Source organism: Ambystoma mexicanum, chromosome 2p (assembly GCF_040938575.1).
Source record: "Ambystoma mexicanum isolate Mex_15411 chromosome 2p, UKY_AmexF1_1, whole genome shotgun sequence".
In the NCBI taxonomy this organism is placed as follows: Eukaryota; Metazoa; Chordata; class Amphibia; order Caudata; family Ambystomatidae; genus Ambystoma; species Ambystoma mexicanum.
Window position 1 is genome coordinate 346,577,519 of NC_090923.1, and position 22,657 is coordinate 346,600,175.

Genomic DNA, 22,657 nt, shown 5'->3' on the forward strand with positions numbered 1-22,657 from the left:
AAGACACTCCAGGTTAGCGTGGGAACATCTAGAGGCACCGCATACCGCGCTTACCCACCGCATTTGTTCTTCATAACCGGCATCCACGCTGAAAACGTCGTGGCACCTAAAAGACACAGAAAAAGAATTCAGTTCAATGCAAATAAGAAAGGAGTGCATCACGCATCATGCTCTCACTCACCTTCAGTGCTACTCATCTCAGCAGCACGCCGCCATCCCCGGACGCCGCCCATCATCTAAGGAAGGAAAGGAGCGAAGTTAGAGAACTGTTCAAAAGACTCATTATACTTACCTGTCGGACTCTTGCCAGTGAAGTAACTAGGCAGCAATGAGCCTGCATCAATCAACGCGCCCCTGCGCTGAAAGCAGGACAGAGAGCACAGTAGCCAAGAAAAAAAGGTGAGCTGTGGATCAAAGGGAAGGGTTGGACCCCACGGAAGAAGGGGTTCAAGCACACAGAGACAATAGGGAGTTAAGCTCTACCAATCCTGTTTTTCAGGCCCAGTCTCTAGTCAAATAGCCTCCAGGGAACAGTTCGAGGTCGTAAGAGGTCAGAACAGGCTGAGTGACTTCCCCGTGGATACCAGGTGAGCGTTACAGCAGACAGTAGAGGCATTGCAGGTGCTTGTCCTCCACAAACGCATTCCATATCCCGCATTTGGTGCAGGGCCTGAAGAGGGACCTTCCCTCCTTCTCATCCATCATGATCGTAGGGCGCGAAGTAGGCCCTAGAGGCCTTGTAGAATTTTTGATGCATCTTCCCCTTGAGGGGAGCAGAACTTCACTGACAACGGGCCCCCGCTGTCGGCAGATGAAGAAAAGAGCACACAGGCTTCTTTAAAAAAAAAACAAAAGAAAATCTTTTCCCATCGAAAACACGAAAAAACATACAAATAGCTCAGAGAGCAAACTCGAGGACTCCCAACACTGAAGCGTGCAGGAAAAATCTGAAGATGGCTGCCAGAGGAGGGTCTTAAAGAGAGGACCGTCATTGGAAGGGGGCAGTATGACCCAGAGGACAGTGGTTGGTTTAGAGGAGAAATACAGTTTTTAAGCGAAAGTGAAACAGTTTTTTCTTTTACTGAGGATTCCCAGCCTGACGACCGGGAATATTCATGAGCCTGTGAATCCATGCCAGAACCCATGCTGGAGAAGTCATTCTTCTAATGGATTCCTTCCACCCAGATTCCTCATCTTTGACAGACTCCCAAAGCAGTACATAGATCTGGATGAAGTAGGAGAACAATGAAACCACCTAGACCAAAAACCTTTGGAGGACTGCCTTTTGTGTCCTGGCCTTAAAGGGAATCCAAAAAGTAATGCCTAGCAAACATGTGCAGAGGCGCCTACATTGCCACCTGGCAGATGTCCAGGACAGGGACTCCACTCTGCAGGGGAGAGGTGGCAGACACTCCTCTGGTAGAATGGGCTCCGAGACCCTCAGAGCATAGTTTCCAGCCAGATCATAGCATTCCGAGATGCATGGAATGATCCACCTTGACAGGATCTGTTTGGTCAAAGCCCTGCAAGCACAAACCCCACCATAACCTATGAAAAGCTGGTCATCTTTCCCTCTTGTCCAAAAGACGTAGTAGCTGAGGACCAGCACCTGGTCAAGCAGATGGAATCACTCCTCTGCCTTAGAAGAAGACAGAGGAAAATACACAGGAATAAGGTATTTTGCGAGAGATGAAAATCCAAGCCCAATTTTGGAAGAAAAAAAGAGGATCTCACTCAATGTCACCTTCTCTTTGGAGAAAACCAAATAGGGAGGTTTAACAGATGACTGCACCCAGGAAAATCACCTAAAGCATGAGCAACCTAATAAAACAGGAATGGAGTGGCTCAAACGCAGCTTCCATAGAGAATGTCAAAACCAAATTTAAATCCCACGCCAGAACCACAATCTGACGTGGAGGAAACTGGTTGTACAAACCCCCACAAGAACTGCGTAATAACAGTGGGAATAGTGAAGAACGAGTCCTGTTCGGGGACATCTTAAAAACCAGAATGGGGGCAAAACAAATCCAAAATTGGGGATAATGGACAGGATAAATGGTCAAAATGCCTCAATAATCAAGGATGTAATCTGATAAGTTCCACTCCTTGTATCTCAGCATCTCAGTAGCCAAGCATGACTGTTCAGGCTGATGAGAACCTGCCCCTCAGATTCGGAGAGCAAGTCCTCGGAAGCTGCCAAAGAAGGCAGATGGACATGTCTAAAAACTCTTAATACCACGTCCTCTGGGATCAGTCTGGAATGATCAAAATGAAGATGGTTCTGAACAGGCACAATCTCCTGAGAACCAGTGACGGGGATTGGCAGGAACATAAAGGAGGTCAAATATCCCTTTGACAGTCAGTGTGTCCCCCAAGAGCACTCTGGTGAGGAAATCTGCTTTAGAAGAAAAACATGCACGTCCTGTTTACACTGGAAGTGAAGAAATCTACTTGAGCAGTTCCTCAAAAGGAGTAGATTTCCCCCAGAACTTCGACAGAAGAAGAGCCTTCTGCTCAAGGCATCAGCTGTGACATTCTCTCTTCCGGCCAGATGGGCAGTTGTCAGAGACACCGTTCTCCAGAGCCCAGAATCAGTCACATTGCTTCCCTGCATAGTTGCAAACTGATATGCCCCCCGAGACTCTGAGGGAGACCACAGTCCGCTCACTGTCAGGCCAGACAGGTGAGCGTCCTAACATGCCAGAGATGCATCAGTGACCACACTCACTTGGGGCCAGTGTTGATGAAACAACGCGCCTCTCAGCGGTTGTCTCTCATGCCCTACCATGCAAGATCTCGAGCTACAGGGTTCAACATTTGTAGAAGCTCTGATGTGTGACCCCGATACTGAGACCATTAGCAACGGAGGAGCCACTGAAAGTGATCTCATGGGCAGCTTCGCCTCCAGAACTACTACAATGCAGGAGGACATGAGGCCCAGTAGGTGCAGAAAGGCAGAGGCAAGTACTTATTCCTGGACTTGAGGGACATTGACCATCCGTGAAATGTTCACCACTAAGTCCTTGGGTGGGAATTCTCTGCCCAGGTGAGTGTCCAAGACTGCACCGATAAACCATGTTTGTATTATGGATGTTAGATTTTGTTAATTTCCTTTTTGTATTTATGTTGGTTTTCTCTTTTTGCCCGATCCTAACTTTGTTCCACGCACTTTCACTTTTCTCTTTCTTTCTTATGTGGAAACCACTTTCATAACATGTATTGTTTAGCAGCAATGTTTGTTCTATAAACATTTTGAATACAACAATTTGAATACAAATTAATCCATTTATTACTAAAATGGTGTTTTAAATACATGAGAATTTTTTTTAAAAAAAAGACAACAGAAATTGTTTTCTCCCAAAAGGCCTCTAAATATTTGATCGCTAGTTTTACTGCATTTACATACAACTATGAATCATATTGTAATGGTGAAGCATAATTCATTTGGTTATCAGTTAGCTGGAAAGATAGCTCAGCGGGTTAAGTGCTCACTGCTTCGATCTGTGTGTGATCTGCAGGTTGAAGGTTTGAATCCCAACTTCGGCTGGGTCATATTGTACGTATATATGTTCTATGTAAAGTACTTCGGCATAATCGCTATATAAATAACATTATCTTGTGAGTGACAACACATTTAAAGCCTTGACATTGGTTGTAAACGGTTGTCATGGGTGAGAAACTTAGTTTTTCCTTATGCAAATAATATAAAGCATGTTGAGTTCTTACGCCTATAACTAATTATTCTTACTGTGTTAGTTTAGATCCATTAATGTTGGTAGCCAGTTCAAGGATTGCAAGTTGATTGTTATATTTACTTTGAATTGTGGTATATTTGTTCTTACCTCCATTCACGTTTTACTATCAATGACCCTGAAGCCAGATTCCAATCTCTTAAAATTACATTCATGCCCCCATTATAGTATGCCATGTGATCTACTCTAATTGGTCTGAGCACTTTTCTATTTAAGATTGCGTGCTTGAAATGTTACTTATTCAACGATATATTCGTAATGCTCCATTATGTTTGCTTCAGGGTTCATTAACATAACATTGTGCCTCTTGTTAAGGTAGTGTGCTAAAGTGATTTACAGTATGATTCTTGGCACAGGTTTGCAGGGTGAATTTAGATTCATGAAAGTGATTTATCATAGCATTGATGGCATGTACTCTTAGAACAGCTCCTTGAAAGCTATTCACAGAGGCAATGATAGCAGATATTGTGGACCGAGGCATCAGAGGAATAGGTGTACTATTGGTAACCTGCCATCTATTGGATTTTTACATGCAATACCCTAAAGAACCAATTGTAAATTGCAGGGATTTCAACCAATTTCGCTCAGATTATATGTAGATTAGGAGAGATTTAAAAATGTTTGTTTTGTTTGTACAGAATCACCCCATTCATTAATCCATTTCTTTAGCTAAGTCTTCTCACTGCACCCTTATTTTACGTCACTTTCAATCACAAATATGTTAATACAACTTGTGCTGTTAATATGGCTAAAGTCTAGGGTTATTTGCACAATCTTGCTGACTTTCTTTATGTTATTCAAAATTATGCAATAAACAATAACAAAATTAGAAGCATCTGATATTCCGAGTAAAAAATAAGACAAAAATATGTAATCCTTAGGTTAGCGGTTTATTAACTTTTACAAAAATACAGATTTTTTTAAATGACAGACTAAAATAGTTGGTTCAAAATATTACAGTGTTATAAACATGGTTTAAACATTACAGTGCTTTTATATAATTAAGGAAATGAAGAAATGATAACATGAATAGCCGCACTCCTTATGTGCTAAAAAGTCGGAAATTATGTATTTTAGTGGTATAGGTAAATGAAACAGCAAATTCCTTGCCCGCCGTGTCCATGCATAATTGTAATGTGACCTATGTCGACTAGGAAAATACAGATCTCTTAAAAAACATACAACTGTAACAGCTTGACCTCCATGTAATGCTGTCTAGAACTGTGATACAAAATATGTACACTTTAAAGGCAATACATTTCCATTTTTGCAAGTTGTAAAATGTCATAGCGGGACAAATATATATGCAATGCTCTTTCTATGCTTGCACCAAGATGATGTATAATTTTACTCTGCGTAAAATGCATATGGTGTAAAAGTATTTAATTTAGTTATGGCAAAATAATTTAATTTATGTTATTTTTCTGTGCCTTATGATGGACCATCAAAACACATTTTTTTCAATAAATAATACAATTACAAAATACAGTTTAATGCTTTAATTTTGCAAAGGAAAATAGCAGCACTATATTCTCACTCAACACAATTTACTGTGCCCATCATGATTATCTCCAACTGCAGAAAAAGAAATGCCAACAACACGTATACAGGCTTTTTAAAACTATCCAAGAGAGGTTCACTCTGTCGGAAATTGTAAACTATGTACAGGCAAACCAATAGAAATGCAAAATGTTTCATCAGTAAGACATCTATTGGACACTACCAACCTATCTGGGATGACTAAGGAAGCGGGGACAGACTGAGAAGAAAAAGCCACTTAGAACATTTACTGAGGTCACTGTAAAATGTAGCCCTTCAAGCTTAATCATCATTCATTACATTAGTAGGGGGATTGTCTTGAGCAAAGGAAGCAGCAGCAGGCTGTGACGCACATGTACCAAGCAAAATATGCCTATCCAGTATTGCATGTATACTGATTAACACATATACACAAGAACTCCAAGCAAGTAGCTAGTTAGGAAACGTTTCAGATGAAAGTTATAATAAATTTGCCTTTCTCAAAACTTTTGTTTTCCATTTAGGGCAGTAGCTGGATGCAAATTCCCAAGACAGCAAAGGATTTTCACATTTTGTCATTGTTCATGAAGATAACCCAAGCTTACAGCACAGGGTGTCTTGACTCTATTAAAGACACAGATGCGAGTATTATGCTTCACTTCTTTATTTGCTACTCTCCAGTAGCCCATTAAAACTTTCACTTTAAAACATCAGTAAACCAACTGTAATAAAAACAAGAAAAAACAAAAAGGAACTACTATCCCCATAGTTCCTTTCCTTTTCGTAGTCCCGAGTGCCCAGTCTCCAACCAACCAGGGTACAACTCCTTCACATGTCCTGCCCTGCCTGGATCCCTTCCTCTTCTTTTGGGTGTCCTGCAACAAACACTTCACTCGAACAACTGAACCAACAAACTTGAACTTAACCATGAACTTAGAACGCCGTTCCGATCCCCTAACCTGGGCCGTGCCACTGTACAACCTTGCAGGGATGTTAACTCCGCCGCTGAAGTCCAACTCTTGCTCTCATCAGTTCAGCTGTTCTTCCCCGGCTCCCCTGCAACACAAAACAACCAGCAATTAGGGGGAAGAATACACTTAGCAACCACACATAAATGAGCACATGACCCATGCTGCGCAATTGTGTATTCCTAGGGATGGATAATGCTCGCCTCTGTGTCTTTAATAGAATCAAGACTCCCTGTGCTGTAATCTTCATTCTATGTCAAGACCGGAGGCGAGCATTATGCTTGTTCAAAGCTCTCCAACACTGCTACTGCGATAGCAGATACAGGCCTAAAAAGGAAACCGATGTGGAATTGCCAATCAATCTGCAGCTCTAATGATATCTTGCAATGAAACGCCAGCTGCAAAAAGCTTTGGCAGCCATGGCTTCCCGAACTGAACGCTGCCCAAAAACTGATACATCGATTCCTGCTAGGGTCATCACTTCTCACCCACCAAGCTATGGGGGCTGCTGCCACAGGATTAAAAGAATTCCTACGCACAATCAGAAGTTGAGATACACTGTGCGCCCTAAATTCTGCAGTAACAATCTCATAACGCTTGATACACTGCGCCACAAATAAATTGCCGGCATGTGGAAAATATGGATATGAGATTACTGAACAATTACTTTTGGTATGCTGTGCTAATTTAAAAGCGATCCCCTCCGGGTAGAATACTTTCCTATCTACTACTAAAGCCTTCAAATGTCTGATGCACATCTGCAAGACACTAAACCTAGCAAGGTGGCCAGCATGCCAGACAGCTGCTGTACTGACAGGAGTTTGTTACTCGGCCACTGGTTAAATAGTCTTGAGTACTAAGTTGACGCTCCACAGAGAGGAGTACTTGGGTAAAGGGGGCTTGCTAACCTTCACCCCTTTGATCAACCTGACTACCGTTGAGTACTAATAACTCATGGCCGACCTGAACTTTACCACAGTACTGTTTGCTTTGCCTTGCTCCGGCAGAAAATCACCTGCACTAGACGGGCAGAAATGGGATGAATACTCTGTTGCACGCACCATCTCTCCCATCTTTACAACGCGGCACTATAGCCCCTGCTAGAGCTCTCGCTAGGATTGCGAAAGGCAGACATGTGTTATACACATCCCCTGTCCAATGCTGCAAGAACGCATCTGTCCCTCGAGTTCCTGGGTCTAGCCTCCAACTTAAGTATTCTGTCAGTTGATCGTTTAGTCTGGAAACGAAGAGGTCCGTACTGAACGGTACCCTCTTGAATACTGCTCTGTGCAACTTCCAATCGCTCAAATCCTGCAAATAGCAGGAGTTGCAGTCTGCGCCCCCGGCAAGTAACTCTGCTGTGATCAAGAACTTCCGATCGAAGCAAAATTGCCAGAAATCTTTTGCTAATATGTTGTCCATTCGGAGAAGGACGCAGCAGAACATTTTCCCTTTGGTGAATGCTTTCACTACAAAAAAGCCTGCTTGCATCTCTAGGCAGTTGGTGTGTAGCTCCAGCTCCTCTGGAGACCACTTGCCTCCTGTTGGCAATTGTCCGCAGCCAACGCCCCAACCTGATCTGCTGGTGTCGGACTCTATGATACGCTCCGGAACGTTTCCGAATATGGCTAGACAGTTCCATGCTTCCATATTGCAGAGCCATCACTGATGTTCTGTCCTGCTCTCCTTGTCTGATGGAACGAGCTTGTGATACCGCAGATGCCTGATCCTTAGTCTCTGCATGGCTCTGTAGTGTAGCGGACCGGGGAAGATCGCTTGGATGGAAGCTGCCAGTAGACCCACTATTCTGGCTAGATTCCAAAGCATTATAACTGATCTTGAGGACTATCCTCAGCTCTTTATTTTATTGCTTTAATCTTGCGAGTCGGAAGCACCAATGTCGCTTTCCTGGTATCTACCACAAAGCCCAGGAATTCTGTTCTCTGCATGAGCAAACGGTAGCCCACACCTTTGGGTGCTGCAGAGAGAAACACAGACAAGGTCAGTGGAGCTCTGGCCGTGCACCAATGAGAATCACCATCTTGCATAACGTTTTTAACTTGCTTTTAATACATTCCTCAGAGTTGCTTTACATGCTGTAAAGATCAGTTTTCCACTAATTTTATGCATTTGTATGTTCCCCATGTAGGGAGACCTTATCTATGGCCCAGAAGAAGGCAGTTTCATCTAAAGCCGAAACGCCAGTGGATGCAGCACCTTGGCTGCACATCCGTCCTCACAATATTAAGCGATTTACCCCCTGACGTAGACCTATGGTTAGGTCACCTTTTTGTCTAGCATATGACCCCTAAGAGGTCAAGAGAGAGGATATATATTTAGCATACCTCTGTTAGCAACCAAAATTAGGAAGAGTTGCTCCATTTCATATATCCATTTATGTATGTGATTACATGTATCTGTTACAGTGTTATCTACATTTGTGATACTGGAGTGCATGTGCCGCCATACATGCTAATGACGGCACCGCACACACATTTTTGTCTTGTATACACATTGAAGATAGAGTCCTTTATTTATGATAACCTTTTTTTGTTGATGTACTACTGTATGTGTTAAGTGAAAAATTATAAAATAATTTAAAAAATTCTTTACCAGCTAATTAATAAATGCTGTGTATTCTGATCTTGAAAACTGTAAGCGTATTTGCATGTTTGTACCAACAGATACAGTCTCATCTTTGTTAAGGATGTGATTGGGCAGATCAATGGAAGCCCCAACCAAAGAATTGGCCGTAAAACACTAAAACACGTACATGAATTAATGTGAGTTAGTATGCATATGTGGCAGGATGCCCCCATTGTTTCATAATCTCTTGCTGGGGTTTAGCTCTGATTTGTCTCTGTTCTATCGAAACCCAAGACCGGTCAGGGAGTGGATTGCCCACTGCACATGAGCTTGCAACGGTATTACCCAAATTGACCTTTTACAATTGACCTTCTGTCCTAATTGACCTAATAATCTTGGTCCAATTTTACCTTCTGCACAATTGACATTTCAATTGCACTTACCTGTATCTTAGTTCTTTCTTACCTTTTGAAGTGACCGAAAATGTGTGTGGGGTGTGTGTCGGGTTGTAGGGGATTTCCCCCCGCATATATTTTCAGTCAAACTGGCCGCAAACAAATAACACTCATCTTAAAAAAAGTATCCTTTTTTATTTTAAATCTGTTAGTTCTTTCTCAGGTTATCTTTCCAAGTGGAAGAAATTATTATTTTTTTATTTTTTAAATCATTTATATTTTTCTTTGTACTATTGTACTACGCAACTGTATTAAAATATTGCATTTAAAATGATACGGTCATCCTCCTTTATACCATATTTATATGCGTGCCAATGTTCCTATGTCCCGTTCCGAACGTCCGTGTATACTTTATTCACTGCATTTCTTCCGTGCCAATGCGCACATTGTTTTGCTCAAAAGTATGCAACTGCACGATCGGGAAGCTTCATCGCGGCAAGTTTTTTTTTTCCCCACACTTACACATGCATATAACGTAACCCTCTTTATGTAACTGTATAACCTTTACTGCTTACCATTGAATGTACTATTTTCTACGTGATATTACAATATCCATGTTAAAATGAACAGTTGCTTACACAAACAATTTTACATCTATCTATTCACTCAATTGTAATGCGCGCAATTCGTGTACATCCCTTGCAACTGCAATCTGTCTTCCGCCATGAACAGGATATCATCCAGATGTATGATCATTCTTACGCCTTTCTCTCTAAGTGACGCTGCCACCGGCCGCATTGATTTGGAAAGTGGCTGAGGAGAGGCCGAAAGGCAGCCTTTTAAACTGCCAGGACTGCCCTCTCCAAGAACACTTTAAATAAGGGCAGTGTTCTACTGCTAGTGGCACAGTGAGGTATGCATCCTACAGGTCTAGCCTCACTAGCCTGTCTCCCTTTCCGAGAATATCCCCTCGGAAATGCATCCGCTCCATCTTGGAGTGCTTGTAAACTAACCAGCGGTTTAGATCTCCGAGGTTTATGTGAACCGTATCCTTGGGATGAACGAAGAACATATGGCTGTGAAAACCCTCAATAAGAGGGCTCACCGGTTCTATTGCTTGCTTCTGTACTAGCATCTCTAGCTCTCCGTCCAAGAGGTGACCCTCCTCTCATTAGGTTTGCATTTGTGGAGGGGGCTGCGCCTGTGTGGGGTCTCCACAAACTCTAGGCGAAAACCTGTTACTGTCTGGAGCACCCAAGCATCACTTGATAGCTTGCATGAATTTTCTATGATATCCCTATCCTGGCCTCCTATCGGCAGGTATTGTACGATGCAGCAGCTCTGCTGTGCATGCACCCTGTTGCCTGTAGAAGCCTATGCCCCTGCGTCCTCTGGAGCCTCTGCCTCTATTGGGGAAGAACGGGCCCTGTTGTCTCATCTCCCAATACTAAAGTGACGTAACGACCCCTATGATGGGCGGCCCCTGAAAAAAAAACTCTGCTGGGGAAGACTTTCCTTATAGATGCTTGTGCCTTCTCGAGCATAGTAGAGGTCCCCTGGAATGTACTACTCTCTTAGGCGAAAGCTTCACCAAAGTGTAGCGCTTGGGCTCCTTCTCCTGCCTTGTAAGAGGCTAGGTCTCCCAATTTGCCATCAATCATTAGGAGAAGGCTCCTCCGTCTTTTGGAAGAGATGACGCAATTAGCGTTGCCAAGCATGCACACGGCACGCTGCACCCAATTTGCTAGACATGAAAGGGTCTAGTTCCGGGGTCTCGCCTACTTTACCCGGTAGCTTAGGTCTTGGACATTCCACCCTCAGCCGGAATCTAGTCTCTTTCGGCAGAGGTTTGCACATTTTTTGAGACATGTATAGAGCCACCCTGGGGGATAGTACCCAGTCTAACGATCTCTGGTTTCTTATAGTGTATGGCTTGATAATTTCTGACATGTCCTCTAGGTCGTCCTGATGGGAGTCCACTAAGCTGGTATTAGGTTCTTCGGCATCCACTGTGTCCCCTATCTGGGTATCGGCATCTGTCCCATCATCCTCCTTGTGGTCGTCCTCATCTGTGGCCGCCTGCCTGTCCCCTGGGGGTATGAGGCTGGGCAAAGCTGCTTGGAGTAAAAAGGCTTTCTTCAACCTGTTGAAGCCATCAGCTGCATCTTGGGGCTTCCATTTAGCCCCCAGGTGTGTGCCCAGGGGAGTAGAAGAGGGAATATTTTTTCCCGGGCCAGTTTGCTTCCCTCGTCTGCCCCCTTCTCTGGGTTGCTCGTGGATGTACCCTCATCAGGATCTGCGTCTTTTTCTTGGCCAGCTTTTCTGTTTAAATCTTTATTGCCCAATAAATCCTCTAGGACTTCCAATCGGTCCTGTAAGGGCCTTGCTCCCTGGGCTACAGCATTTGTCAGGGAATCCCCAAATACTCTTTTGAAACTTAGGGTGAGCTTATCTTGCTCTGACATCTCCTCGTGCTCGCTCTCCCCACTCCATGTGAGGACCCTGTGACTAGACGCCATCTATGTAGTGCAGCGCCTGCTCTTTCTTGTAACCAGCTGTACTGCAAACAGCTGAATGCAGTAGAGCTATATGGCTTAGTAATGGAAGCTAATCTGCGGAATCTGTGCGGTGGGAACGCAGCGGGATGATACTTAAGAACGCTCCATGTTCAATCAGGTCCCCAAAGCTGGTGTCTACGCGCGTGACATCAGTGATGTTGCACGCTTCCCTTTCCTCTAAGGGCACTGATCTCTGAGCCGCAGGCTGCTCTGGGAAATGTCGTGCGGAAGGGGCGCACCAGCCGGACCACTGGAGTGAGCGAGTTCACTCACGGCCCCACTCGCTCTCCCTAAGGCTAACAAAGTAATATGGTACACTTCCTGCGAACGCAGTTAATGTCGGATACCAAATCTGGTCCTGAATGTGTGTTCGCAATGTTCCCCGGCGCTACACCCGCGTCAGCAAAGTTCAAATGGGGCATGTGTGTGCTCCCTACAATGCAGCACAATAGAATAAAACATCCAGCGCAATGCCATTTTTATTCAGTCTCCGAAAGCAGGACTGCACTATAAACACACAGTTTGCACCATAAAATAAGAAATGCCATCAACACACTATGATGCCAACATCAGTCCCACAATAGTGTGAGCCACCAGAGATACTTAGATCCTCAAAATGCTATCATTCATTCCATTCAAATGGGAGAGACTCTTTTGGTGTATTTATCGGCTAGAGAGCAGCCAAAAGAAGAGGAAGGGACCCAGGCAGGGTAGGTCATGTGAAGGAGGAATCTACCCTTATTGGTCAGAGAAAGGGCACTCAGGACTACCAAAAGGAAATTAACTATGGGGATAGATTACTTTTGTGTTTTTCTTGTTTTTACTGGAGTTGGTTTACTGATGTTTTAAAAAGTTTTAAAGGACTGCTGGAGAGTAGCAAATAAAGAAGTGAAGCATAATGCTTGCTTCCGGTCTTGACATAGAAATTCTTTTGTGTGGGCACCTTGCAGCGACATCCAATGCGGCATTAAGCACCCTTTCCCGGGGCTGGAATGGGTGTTAACGGCCCAAGTTAAAATCCCTAGAGAAGAGCGTGCATTTAACGAGGGACACGGGACGTTCGCACCCGTTCCAGGGGCTGGAATGGGTGCTTAGCGCCATTAGCACGCTGGGTTACTAAAGCGGTAACCCGGGGTGCTAAAAAAAAGAGCCCCTCTTCCCTTTCCATGGCGGCCAGAGAAGCGGGGAAACTAAACAGGTAAGTGGGGGTGGGAAAAGGGCCCAAAATAAGCTAACAGAGGGTGTGGGGAAGATGGTGGGGGAGCAGGCCATCAAGTGGAATGGAATGCAGGCTCCCACCAGTGGTTCAAGCACGCGCTCCTAGCCACCTGATTGGCTGGCTCCCCCCACCAGGGTGCTAATTAACATTGATCCTGCCAATGTTTATGTAAACTTGAATATTTCGCTAGTTACAGCTACAGCTTTAAATGTGACGGTAACGGACTCGAGGAACACCACATGGTAGCAATGTATGTGGGTGTTTACACTAGTTTCCTCCAGGAATGGGCACTGTCTTATTCGATAATGGTATTTTACTGGCAAGTGGCTGCTTGTCTCCATCATTTTACGAAAAATAGACTCAAGTACATGGAACCAACTTTTGATGTATGTTATTTATTGCCAGAGGTGTCTAAATGGAAATTATTACATGCTGTGAACCTACCAACATAAGATTAAGTTTGTGTTATGTAGAGAGCTCGAGCCCAGCCGCTGTCTCAGAATTTGAAAATGGGTGTTTCTGTATCAATGCATCAAAGTAAATCGAAGACTAACATAGTGTTAATACATAGCATTAATGGCATATGTATAGCACCCACCAATTCCATGCACAACCAGATACATGTCCTGCAACTTTTTTACTGTTAAAGTAGCAATGCCCGAGGGACAATCACAGTTTATGGTAAGTGGAAACTTTGCAGGGGTGTCCTGTAAGCACGAAGGTCAGCTTATAAACTGTATTATCAGGCACACCCTCTAATTCTCCAAAGTGAACATGCAGGATTTTTTTTCCCCCGCTATTTAAAGGCTGCCAAGTAGACCAATATCAACTGTGTGGCCATCACTCCTCTGCACTATCAAACTGATGCCAGGTAGTTAATCTTCCAGTGGTCAATTACGCCACATAATGCGTAAAGTATGCGTAACATATTACTCTTTTTTAGGATATTTCTCTAAAACACTTCCCCTTCAACATCTTATCAAAAATAAACATTTTCAAGAGTTTAGAGTGGGGATTATTTTCAGTACTACAGTAAAAACGATTGGAAATCCGATGTCTGTCCCTGTGCGAATTCATATTGTTACATCATGAACAGCTACATCAATTTTAAATCATATTGACCTTTGACTTAAAGAAATAGTTATAAAGGGCTGACTTTGAATGGAAAGCATGTTTAGTTATGAGAGGGACAAATTGGGAGACTGTTTAATTATTAGACAGAAAACCACCTTGTCGTCCTGGACTTGGTTATTACACCTCTACATTGCTAATTTATTGGAAGCTCAAGCCAAGTAGAGGACACATCAATAGGTATATATCAGCATTAGACGAGACTTGTGAGGTAGAAAGTGTGTAACGCACAGCTTCGTCAATATAGACATGTGCACCACAAAACAATAAATACCTTTATTTAAGGCTCTCCAGCACTAGTATAGTTGGTAGGTGAACATGCTTTGAATATTCCTAGTCATCAGTCTGGGAATCCTAGGTTGCATTTTACCTTTAACATTAAAGTGAAAACACCTTTGGCACTGTGAGTAGCCAGTCACCCTTCTTTTGGACAAGCTTGACCCCTGAAGAACATTTTCAGATTTGAACCTTACAGAGTGACCACATGTAGGTTCATTTCAGCCTCAGAGCTTGGCAGGCCACATGCAAATCTATGCAAGATACCAATGGAAGACAAGTGTAGCTACACGTTTTTCCTTTTTCCAAACGCATCCTTTTTATAGATTCACATGTTTCTAATAAATTACATAGCAGTATACATCAACTTAAACAGCTTCACAGACGGACTTTAAGGAAGGTGGAGAAAAGAGCCCCACCCCTTTAAAGAGGTGTACTAGCACTCCTTGTCAGACAACCACATCTACGTTCGACACATATCAAGGCAGTAGTTGTTAACAGTAGTGCCAGGCAAAGGTGTGAGCCAACAACCACATAGTAGCAAGGTAGATGTCTTGTAGCGGCATCCCTGCCATCATTAATGTGGTGCTACACTTTGCCCTTGTCGAATTTGCTTGTACTTTTGTACCCAAGTGCATGTTTATTTTCGTGTGGCAGTATTGATGGTTGCAGAAACCCATTTTGCAAGCTCTTGCGAAAGACCTTAGTTCGACATACGAAATATCTTAAAGCTTGCTTGATGCCTAAATAGTGTAGGGCCCTGCATGCTGAAGCAGAGGAATTGCTAAAGGAAATTGGTGGGGCCACTGCTGGATTCAGATGAAAATCAGTAGGGACCTGAAGTAAGAATCTCAGATTTGTCTTCAAGACCTTTTCCTTAAGAAAGCACATGGTTCTGTTATGAATCGCCCCAGCATTTATATATGGGGTTGTGGCTCGTACCACGCATATGCAGTTCCGTAGGGATGCAGTGGGCACAACCAAGATGGCGTGGATCTCAGGACATAGAAGCCCCTTCCAAGATGGCACCCAAGCTACGGAACAGTGTTTCCATTTTATACGAACCTCTAGGTTCACGCCTGCCGAGGGCTACTAAACAGTAGCAAGAGACAGTTGCTGTGTGCCTTATTGCTTAAGTTCCTGTTGCCTTGTGCTCCTGAATTGCTAAATTCTTGTATTTTCTTGTTCCTTTATTCTCTTGATCCCTCATCTCCTCCTGTACCTTCCTGTGAATCCTCCTCCTCCTCCTCCTCCTCCTCCTCCTGGTACTCCTGGATTCGTTGTTCTTTCCTTCTTCCTTTTGAAATCATCTTTTTTTTGGACTCCGCTTCTTACCTGCATCCCTGTGGATTATTCGTGCTACACTTCATGCTCCAATCCTCTTCGCTACTGGTTTTTTTCCCTTTAGAGGGTTTTTCCCATTTCTGGTCTATGTCTTTGGGGAGAAGAAAAAAGTGTCCATTTCTAAAATGCAATAATTTTTTCTTGTTTATGTTTTGCACGAGCTCCGTTTCAGGGCTTGTATTCCTCCCCAGCACCCGGAAAAATGTACATTTATATCAAGTATTGAGTACATGTTCTCCAATTTGGAGTGCACCTATTGAACTCTACTTTGCCTATGTCTTAAGGGGGTTAGGATAGCCTGGCTTCCTCAGATGGCTGATCAAGCTTCTCCAAAGCCAAGCAACAGCCGAGCAAGTCCCACAATTGACAGGTTCATTGACGGCTTGTATTACTTCCATTTACCTTAGCAATGTAATTGCTACAAATAAAACACCGCACTTTACACATCACAGCTTGAAAGGGAGATTCAGTTTCATTTTGGATCACATTGGGGACAGAGAGGAACTGGCTGAATAGAGTATCAAGGAATAAGCTAATCACAAACCAATTTCGGGTACTACGAGGGGGGATGTTGAATCTAGTCACACAAGGTGGTGGTATTTACATGGCATCAAAGAGCAGGTTTATGAATGAACACTTAGGGCATGGCAATGGCTCACATGTTAAAACTATTTGAGAGTAATGAACATTGAATTGTTTTGTATATATTGGTATTCTAATGTGGTGTTTTTCAGTCTTTCTTTTCTGTATTTGTCTTTCCCAAAATAATGGTGTTGTCTGAACATGTTACTAACATCTCTTTTGATTTGTCATTTTTATGGATTTGTTTGTTTTGGAATTGTAAACTCTCTTTTAACATATATTCACATATATGTATTGTTTCTGAGATTGGTGGTTATTTGATACAATTGATATACTCCGCCTGGAAAAAGACTGATCAAAACACAAGTCGGCTGTGTGTTTTGACTAAACCTATACTTCATCAGCGTAGTGCGATTGTGCATATTTTCAATCATGTAAAAGAGTTCCCTGTGTTAGGTTCTGCTTGTGGACACCATAGGTGGTGTCTCTGAAATGTTTATTCCCGTAGAATCTTGTCGTCACATTCGCCCCAATGTCTGTGACCATCTGCAGTCCAGAAATTCTTAAATTGGTTGCATATATAGCCTGCAATGTGGTTTGAGAGGGATGAAGTAGAAGAACGTTCATAAGGACATGTACATCACGATACTTGGTGCTCGTTCATGAAGGTCTCGGTCATATAAGGGTTACATAGGATTCCCTCTGGCGAGGGCTTCATGACCACCTCAATTGTGTTGAACTGAGCACCTAGGAAAAGTTTGGATTGAGAAAAGGCTGCTATTTTTTCAACTTGATGGCGAAACCAACCAATAGTATTAGAGACATTGTTTGTTGTAAAGATATTTTTGTTACTCTCTCGACTGAGCCTCAAACTAGACAGACATCATGAAGATACAGGTATAATTGATGTCCCAACCACCGGATGTGTGACGCTTTCAGGGCACAGCATTTTTCTTTTGTTTTACTATCCTGGGTGCAGACCTTATTCTGAATGGAAGGATTTTTAATTGGTATTGCCGATACCCTACCACAAACCTGAGAAATCTCCTGTGACCTGCAGACACTGGGTTGAGGAAGTAAAGTTCCTGCAGGTCCTGTGATACCAGTAAATCTTTTTGGAGAAGTGAGATAATGTTCAGCAACGTTACTATCTTGAACTATTGTATTGTAATGGAATTAGATGAAAAACCTCAGGTCATGGATAGACCTCCATCTCTCAATTGGTTTTTTCAGCAGTAGGTAATCTGGAGTAGATGTCTATATTGTGTTCTGACTGGGACATTTGACAGCAAAAAGGCCACCTCCTGAACTAATTCCTCTAGTTGATGTCAATTGGGTTGAGGCGGCATATCTGTGAAAATTCACCAAAATGCCAATGTATGTCTGCGTAGTATGCTTAGCCTATCGTTGGAGGAACAGAGTTATCCTCCCCCTTCAGGCATGTGACCATACTGATAAAAGATGGCCACTTTTGCTGCTAAGACTGAAAGGTATTCTGAGTATTAGTTTGTTGGAGCCACAGACACCCTTTCCTTCTCTATAACCTTGGTATCCTCCGAAATATCCTTGGGCATGGTATGGCTGTTAGACGTATAATCTGCTACCCTTGTTGGATGCTGGAGAGCTACCTGTTGCTCTTCAAAAAGGTTGTGGAGTGCACAGAGATCTAGTTGTATCAGTGTCCAATTTATGGACCTATGCTTCATCAATCTTTTAACAAAATAAATTCTCCATGGTATGCCAAAGACTCATTAAGGACTGTGCCGTGAACTTGGGGATGGAAATGTGAGCATAACAGCCAGCTTCCCCCACATAAGATTAGTTTAAATCTCATGTCCAATATGTACAATGTAATGTTGAGATTCTTGAAGCTCCTCCTTTTAGAATGGCTAGGACTTTGTTGGTTCTCCTCTAGGAGGTGGACCAGAAATGGAGAAATCCAGTGCCACATTTCTCGATCAAAACATCTGAAAGGGGGTACATATTGAGTACCCATGATCTCAGATGTCTTTTGGAGGAATTTCAGAAACATTTAATGGAGAAATTGTCATAATAGGCTGCTGTGGCTGACCGTGTTTTCATGGCAGAAGCAGCAGGCAGGATTGTAGCTATTTTCACCTTTAATGAGACTATGATCCATTGATAAGCCTTTTGTGGATGGAGATTAATGAAGTTAATTGCCTGTCAACTGTGTTGACATATACTTCACTGACAATGGCCCATGTGTCTTGGCCATCCATGTTTGATACATCTTGCTAATCAAAAGTGTTTTACCCATCTATGATGCTGCTGGATGGCTTCTCTGACTAGGATGGATCGCTCGCTGACTAGGATGGCATACCAGTTATAGTATAATCCTTCATCAACAAGACAGGTTATCGATGGAGTGGAGGCTCTCATTCTCAAATGTTTCTTCTTGCTCTATGCCATTGTGGACGGGTGGTTTTGCTTTACAGGGGAGGGCTTTCTCGAAAGAGGGAACATGGGTCAAGTAGAAACATTTCACCCTTTTAGTCCTTGATTTTCCTGTTTTTTTCCTCAGATTTTGATCTTTTTTTGAGTTGGGGAATTCTCTTTTGAAGTAAGAACAACCATGCTACTGTAGACTTTACTTCTGAGACTAAATGAGAACTATCTTCAAGCCATCACACTATTCTCCTAGGTCTGTCCTTCAAAGCCTTTGCATTGAAGCCCAGATAGATTGTACAATCTTCCAAAATGTTATGGGTATGCAAAATGTAAAAACATTCATTTTGTTTATCATCAGTTTAGATGTTTGTTAGTCCATACTGAGTTTTCCCCTTAGCCATGACAGTCTCTTTTTAAGCCTTATTTATTACTTTATTTCTTATGTTATTTTAAAGAACCGAGATGAAAATCTCCAAAAGGAGGATGGAAAGAATGCCACAGACTTTATTAGAGCCCAAGGGGCTTTCACCCCCAGGAAAAAAACAACCTGTACAAAAGTTGTATCTGCAACGAAGATGTAGATGTGCAAATCCTCCAATTTCTAGTAGAATATGCCTTCCCAACCATTGAATGAACTTTTAGTAAAGCAGAGGACTTCTTGCAGCATGACATTCAGTTGGAATCTGAAGGTGGCCTCCAGAGTCAGAGCTTTGACCTCCCCAGTTCATTAGCCAAGGAGCAACTGCCCCAAAAGGAAGTGGATGGCGATTCACAGTGCTGCTGTTTATTCACTTTTCCATTGTCACTAATGTAAAACTGCAATAGAGGATTCTCAGCCTTAAGACAAGGAATATTCAAATCATCAGAGTCTATGAAAGGTCCAATGCTGGAGAAATCTTAATAGTGCTTGCAACAGAGCTGTGTCATTGTCCCGGGTTGCTCCTGTTCTAATTTCTGCCTAGGAAATGTTTGAAGCAGGTCATTAATGGTACCTTCACATTAATGTGATTGGCACTCCGGTCTTGTTTTAAGGCCCTTTCTTTATCTTGCAGCACAGAACTAAATATAATTCAGAGCCAGCATTCAATGTCAACTTTGTCCCAATTAATGCACACTTAAATTTACAAGTGGCTTTCCCATTTCCTTAATTTGTTGTACGGTTTGAATTGGGATGCCATTCTAACAACAACGTTGCTGCCACACAAATAAAAGGGAGACAATGGTAGTCTAAAATGCAATTTCAATTTAATTCAGGAGAGAAGCACAATTCTTATGATTTGCCAAAATAGTGCAATGGTGTGGTGCTTCTTAATTTATTTTTTTTAATACTATAATACTATGGTAAACATCCTGCCCTCCAATATGTTCACATAAACAGGTTTATCTTTCAGTTGCAAGCTAAGGTAGAAATGTCTTTTGTGACTCAGGTAAAAGATTAATGGGCTTTCGTATTAGTACGAGTAAACCAGGACAAGGTGGTAAAAGCAATTATGAATTCTTACAACTGATCAGTAAGCCTGGCAAGAATGATTGATGTTACATGGATTACATAACCAAAAAGAGTTGCTCTGTGTACAAATACAAAGTAGTGGGTGTATTGGTCTTCACTCAACTGAAACTTTAATGAGTAGATATACGATCCGCTATTTTACAGATTGTTAACCAATGGGCTTTTAAATGTTTGCAGATTTGTATTTAGAAACTTAAAATAAGGAAAACTAGCTGGTGGTTGTTTTTGCAAAGGTTCATTCTATTTAACCCAATTTATTAAGCAGAGTGCAAGCTTCTGTGGAAAACTGTCTGCAGATAGGCCTATCAGAAGACATGCAGCCCAACCCAGATTTAATATTTTGAATTCAAACTATTTACATGAAATATTGCATTACACGTCAGCTGTGTACGAAGGTGAAATAAGTGAGTATCCTTTTACGCCATACTGCAGGCAATTGCTGTATTGGGTTTGCTCAGCATTTGTAAACTTAGGGATTCAGAGACAAAACCATTGCCCAACAAGGCGCTGGATTTGGGTGGACTCATTTATAGCTCAAACTGCAAACGGTATGCATAAATACTGGACATTTTTATTTTGCAAAATATAAAAAGTATGCACTGAACCTGAAAACTGGATTAAAGGCAAGGGCATTTTTTTAACACGCATACATGAAAACGTCTGTATTTTTCCTATACAAGCTTTTGAGTTTGGCCAAGAATGAGCTATACAGCTAGTTTGCTGCAATGTGTTGAGTTAGCATACAGGGTGCAGAGACACTTGAGAACAAATAGATTTTTTCTATAAACACCCGCTCCATAAATAATGTAAAACCCTGCAGTCCTTCCACTTCTACTTTCTCTTGTCTTCCATATTCCCATAGACTAACAAGAATATTTTATATCACCTTGGATGTATTTGAACCAGTCATCAAACCTGTGTTCCCTTGGATACAAATCAGATTATTTCAGTTTTTCTTTATTCCTTTAGATGTCCAAAACTTTGCAACTCTTACCATTTCCAAGTGCCTCTGTGCTGAAACTTTTAAATGTTTTAATCACACACACACACACACCTCTACAGAATGCTTGTTGCACTTCAAGGAGGGCTAGAGGACATGTCTTGCTAATATTCCATTAAAGCACGCTCTTGCTTGCCTCCTAAGATCAAAGTGTACTGTGTAGTTGGCCATAAAACTCCTACATCAAGGTGATCAACACAGCACCATAGATGCTTTTACAATCAAACTAAAGATTTTAAGACAAATGTGAAAAGATGCACATATCATTTTAACTGTTTTGATTATATTGTCCAAATTGCATTACATTAAAACTAAAATGTCCATCCACTGCTGGAAACCTTTTTTAAACGTGGATAAACTAGGTAAGAGAATTACAATGCGCCTCAGAACGACATCAACAGTTCATCACTTTACCTAAAGTCGCAAGCATGTGTTGAAATACTTCCTGGTATCACCTTTAACTCTTTACTTGTTTCCCTACCTCAATGATTTGGCGGGAGCGAGTTTCTTCAGTAAATGCTACTATCGTGGGCAGGGTACAAAAGATGCTAAACTTAAAGCAAACATTTTGCTCTTTTCCAAATTACATGCAATCAATAATTTGGCTGAAAATGACTACGTTACAGTTAAAACCACTTCTTACTAGTACATGTGCCCACCAATACAAGTTTAAGAAATATCTCCAATGCCAAACAGAATTTTTCATGATCACAGACCAAGCCTAGGAGAACGTAAAACATTCATGAGTATGGTCAGCTGTCTGATGTTTGTTAATAATCTCGAGAGACACAGACTGGCTACCAAACTTGAGTTAGAAGAGCAAACAATTGAATGTCAAAGTTATTATGAAAGAAGGCACTATTTAATACAAATCCCATTAAATCTTTGTGGAACATAACTCATGTATGAGCCTTACTTCACAGAGTTTTACACCGATTTGGCATAGCACCAGTTTAAAAAAATAAGATGCAATGCCAGCACTGCACGGCACACAAAGTTTCTGTGTGCATTCTTTCACCCTCAAGCAAAAGCTTTCAAATACGGTTGCATGTACGTTCTGTATTTTTCTGTTATTGAAAGTGAAGAAACTACAATTTATAAAAAGTAATCAGAAATATTTACAACAGAAACTGGCCTACTCCCAATGCCCTTGTGCAACTGTTCACACATTGAGATGTGTCTTCATGATCTTCGGCAAAGTTTACTCTATGCCAACTGTTTCTTGCATGTTTTGTTGTATCCTTTTTATTCTCTGGGCATCTGTGCCAGAAATCACACTGGACCCGTTGTTAGCAGAATGCCATGCAAGTCTTCAGGGAGCGCTACTATAATTGTGTCGATGTGCATCTGGAGCTTTTCCAAAGTACTTGGCTTAACAGGTAGGTTCTCTCGGTTAGCCTGAAACTGTG

At 42.2% G+C, this 22,657-nt stretch overlaps 1 protein-coding gene across 2 annotated transcripts in view; it reads right to left on the reverse strand.

The window, feature by feature from the left end:
• Positions 1-4,623: 4,623 nt before the first annotated feature.
• The window catches only part of DENND6A (DENN domain containing 6A), a 1,713,534-nt gene continuing 1,695,500 nt past the window's right edge, over positions 4,624-22,657 (reverse strand). For both annotated transcript variants that reach the window (XM_069643682.1, XM_069643681.1), the window contains one exon: positions 4,624-22,652. In XM_069643682.1, the coding sequence (XP_069499783.1) occupies positions 22,521-22,652 (132 nt within the window). In that variant the 3' untranslated portion in view covers positions 4,624-22,520. The remainder of the gene's footprint in view (positions 22,653-22,657) is intronic.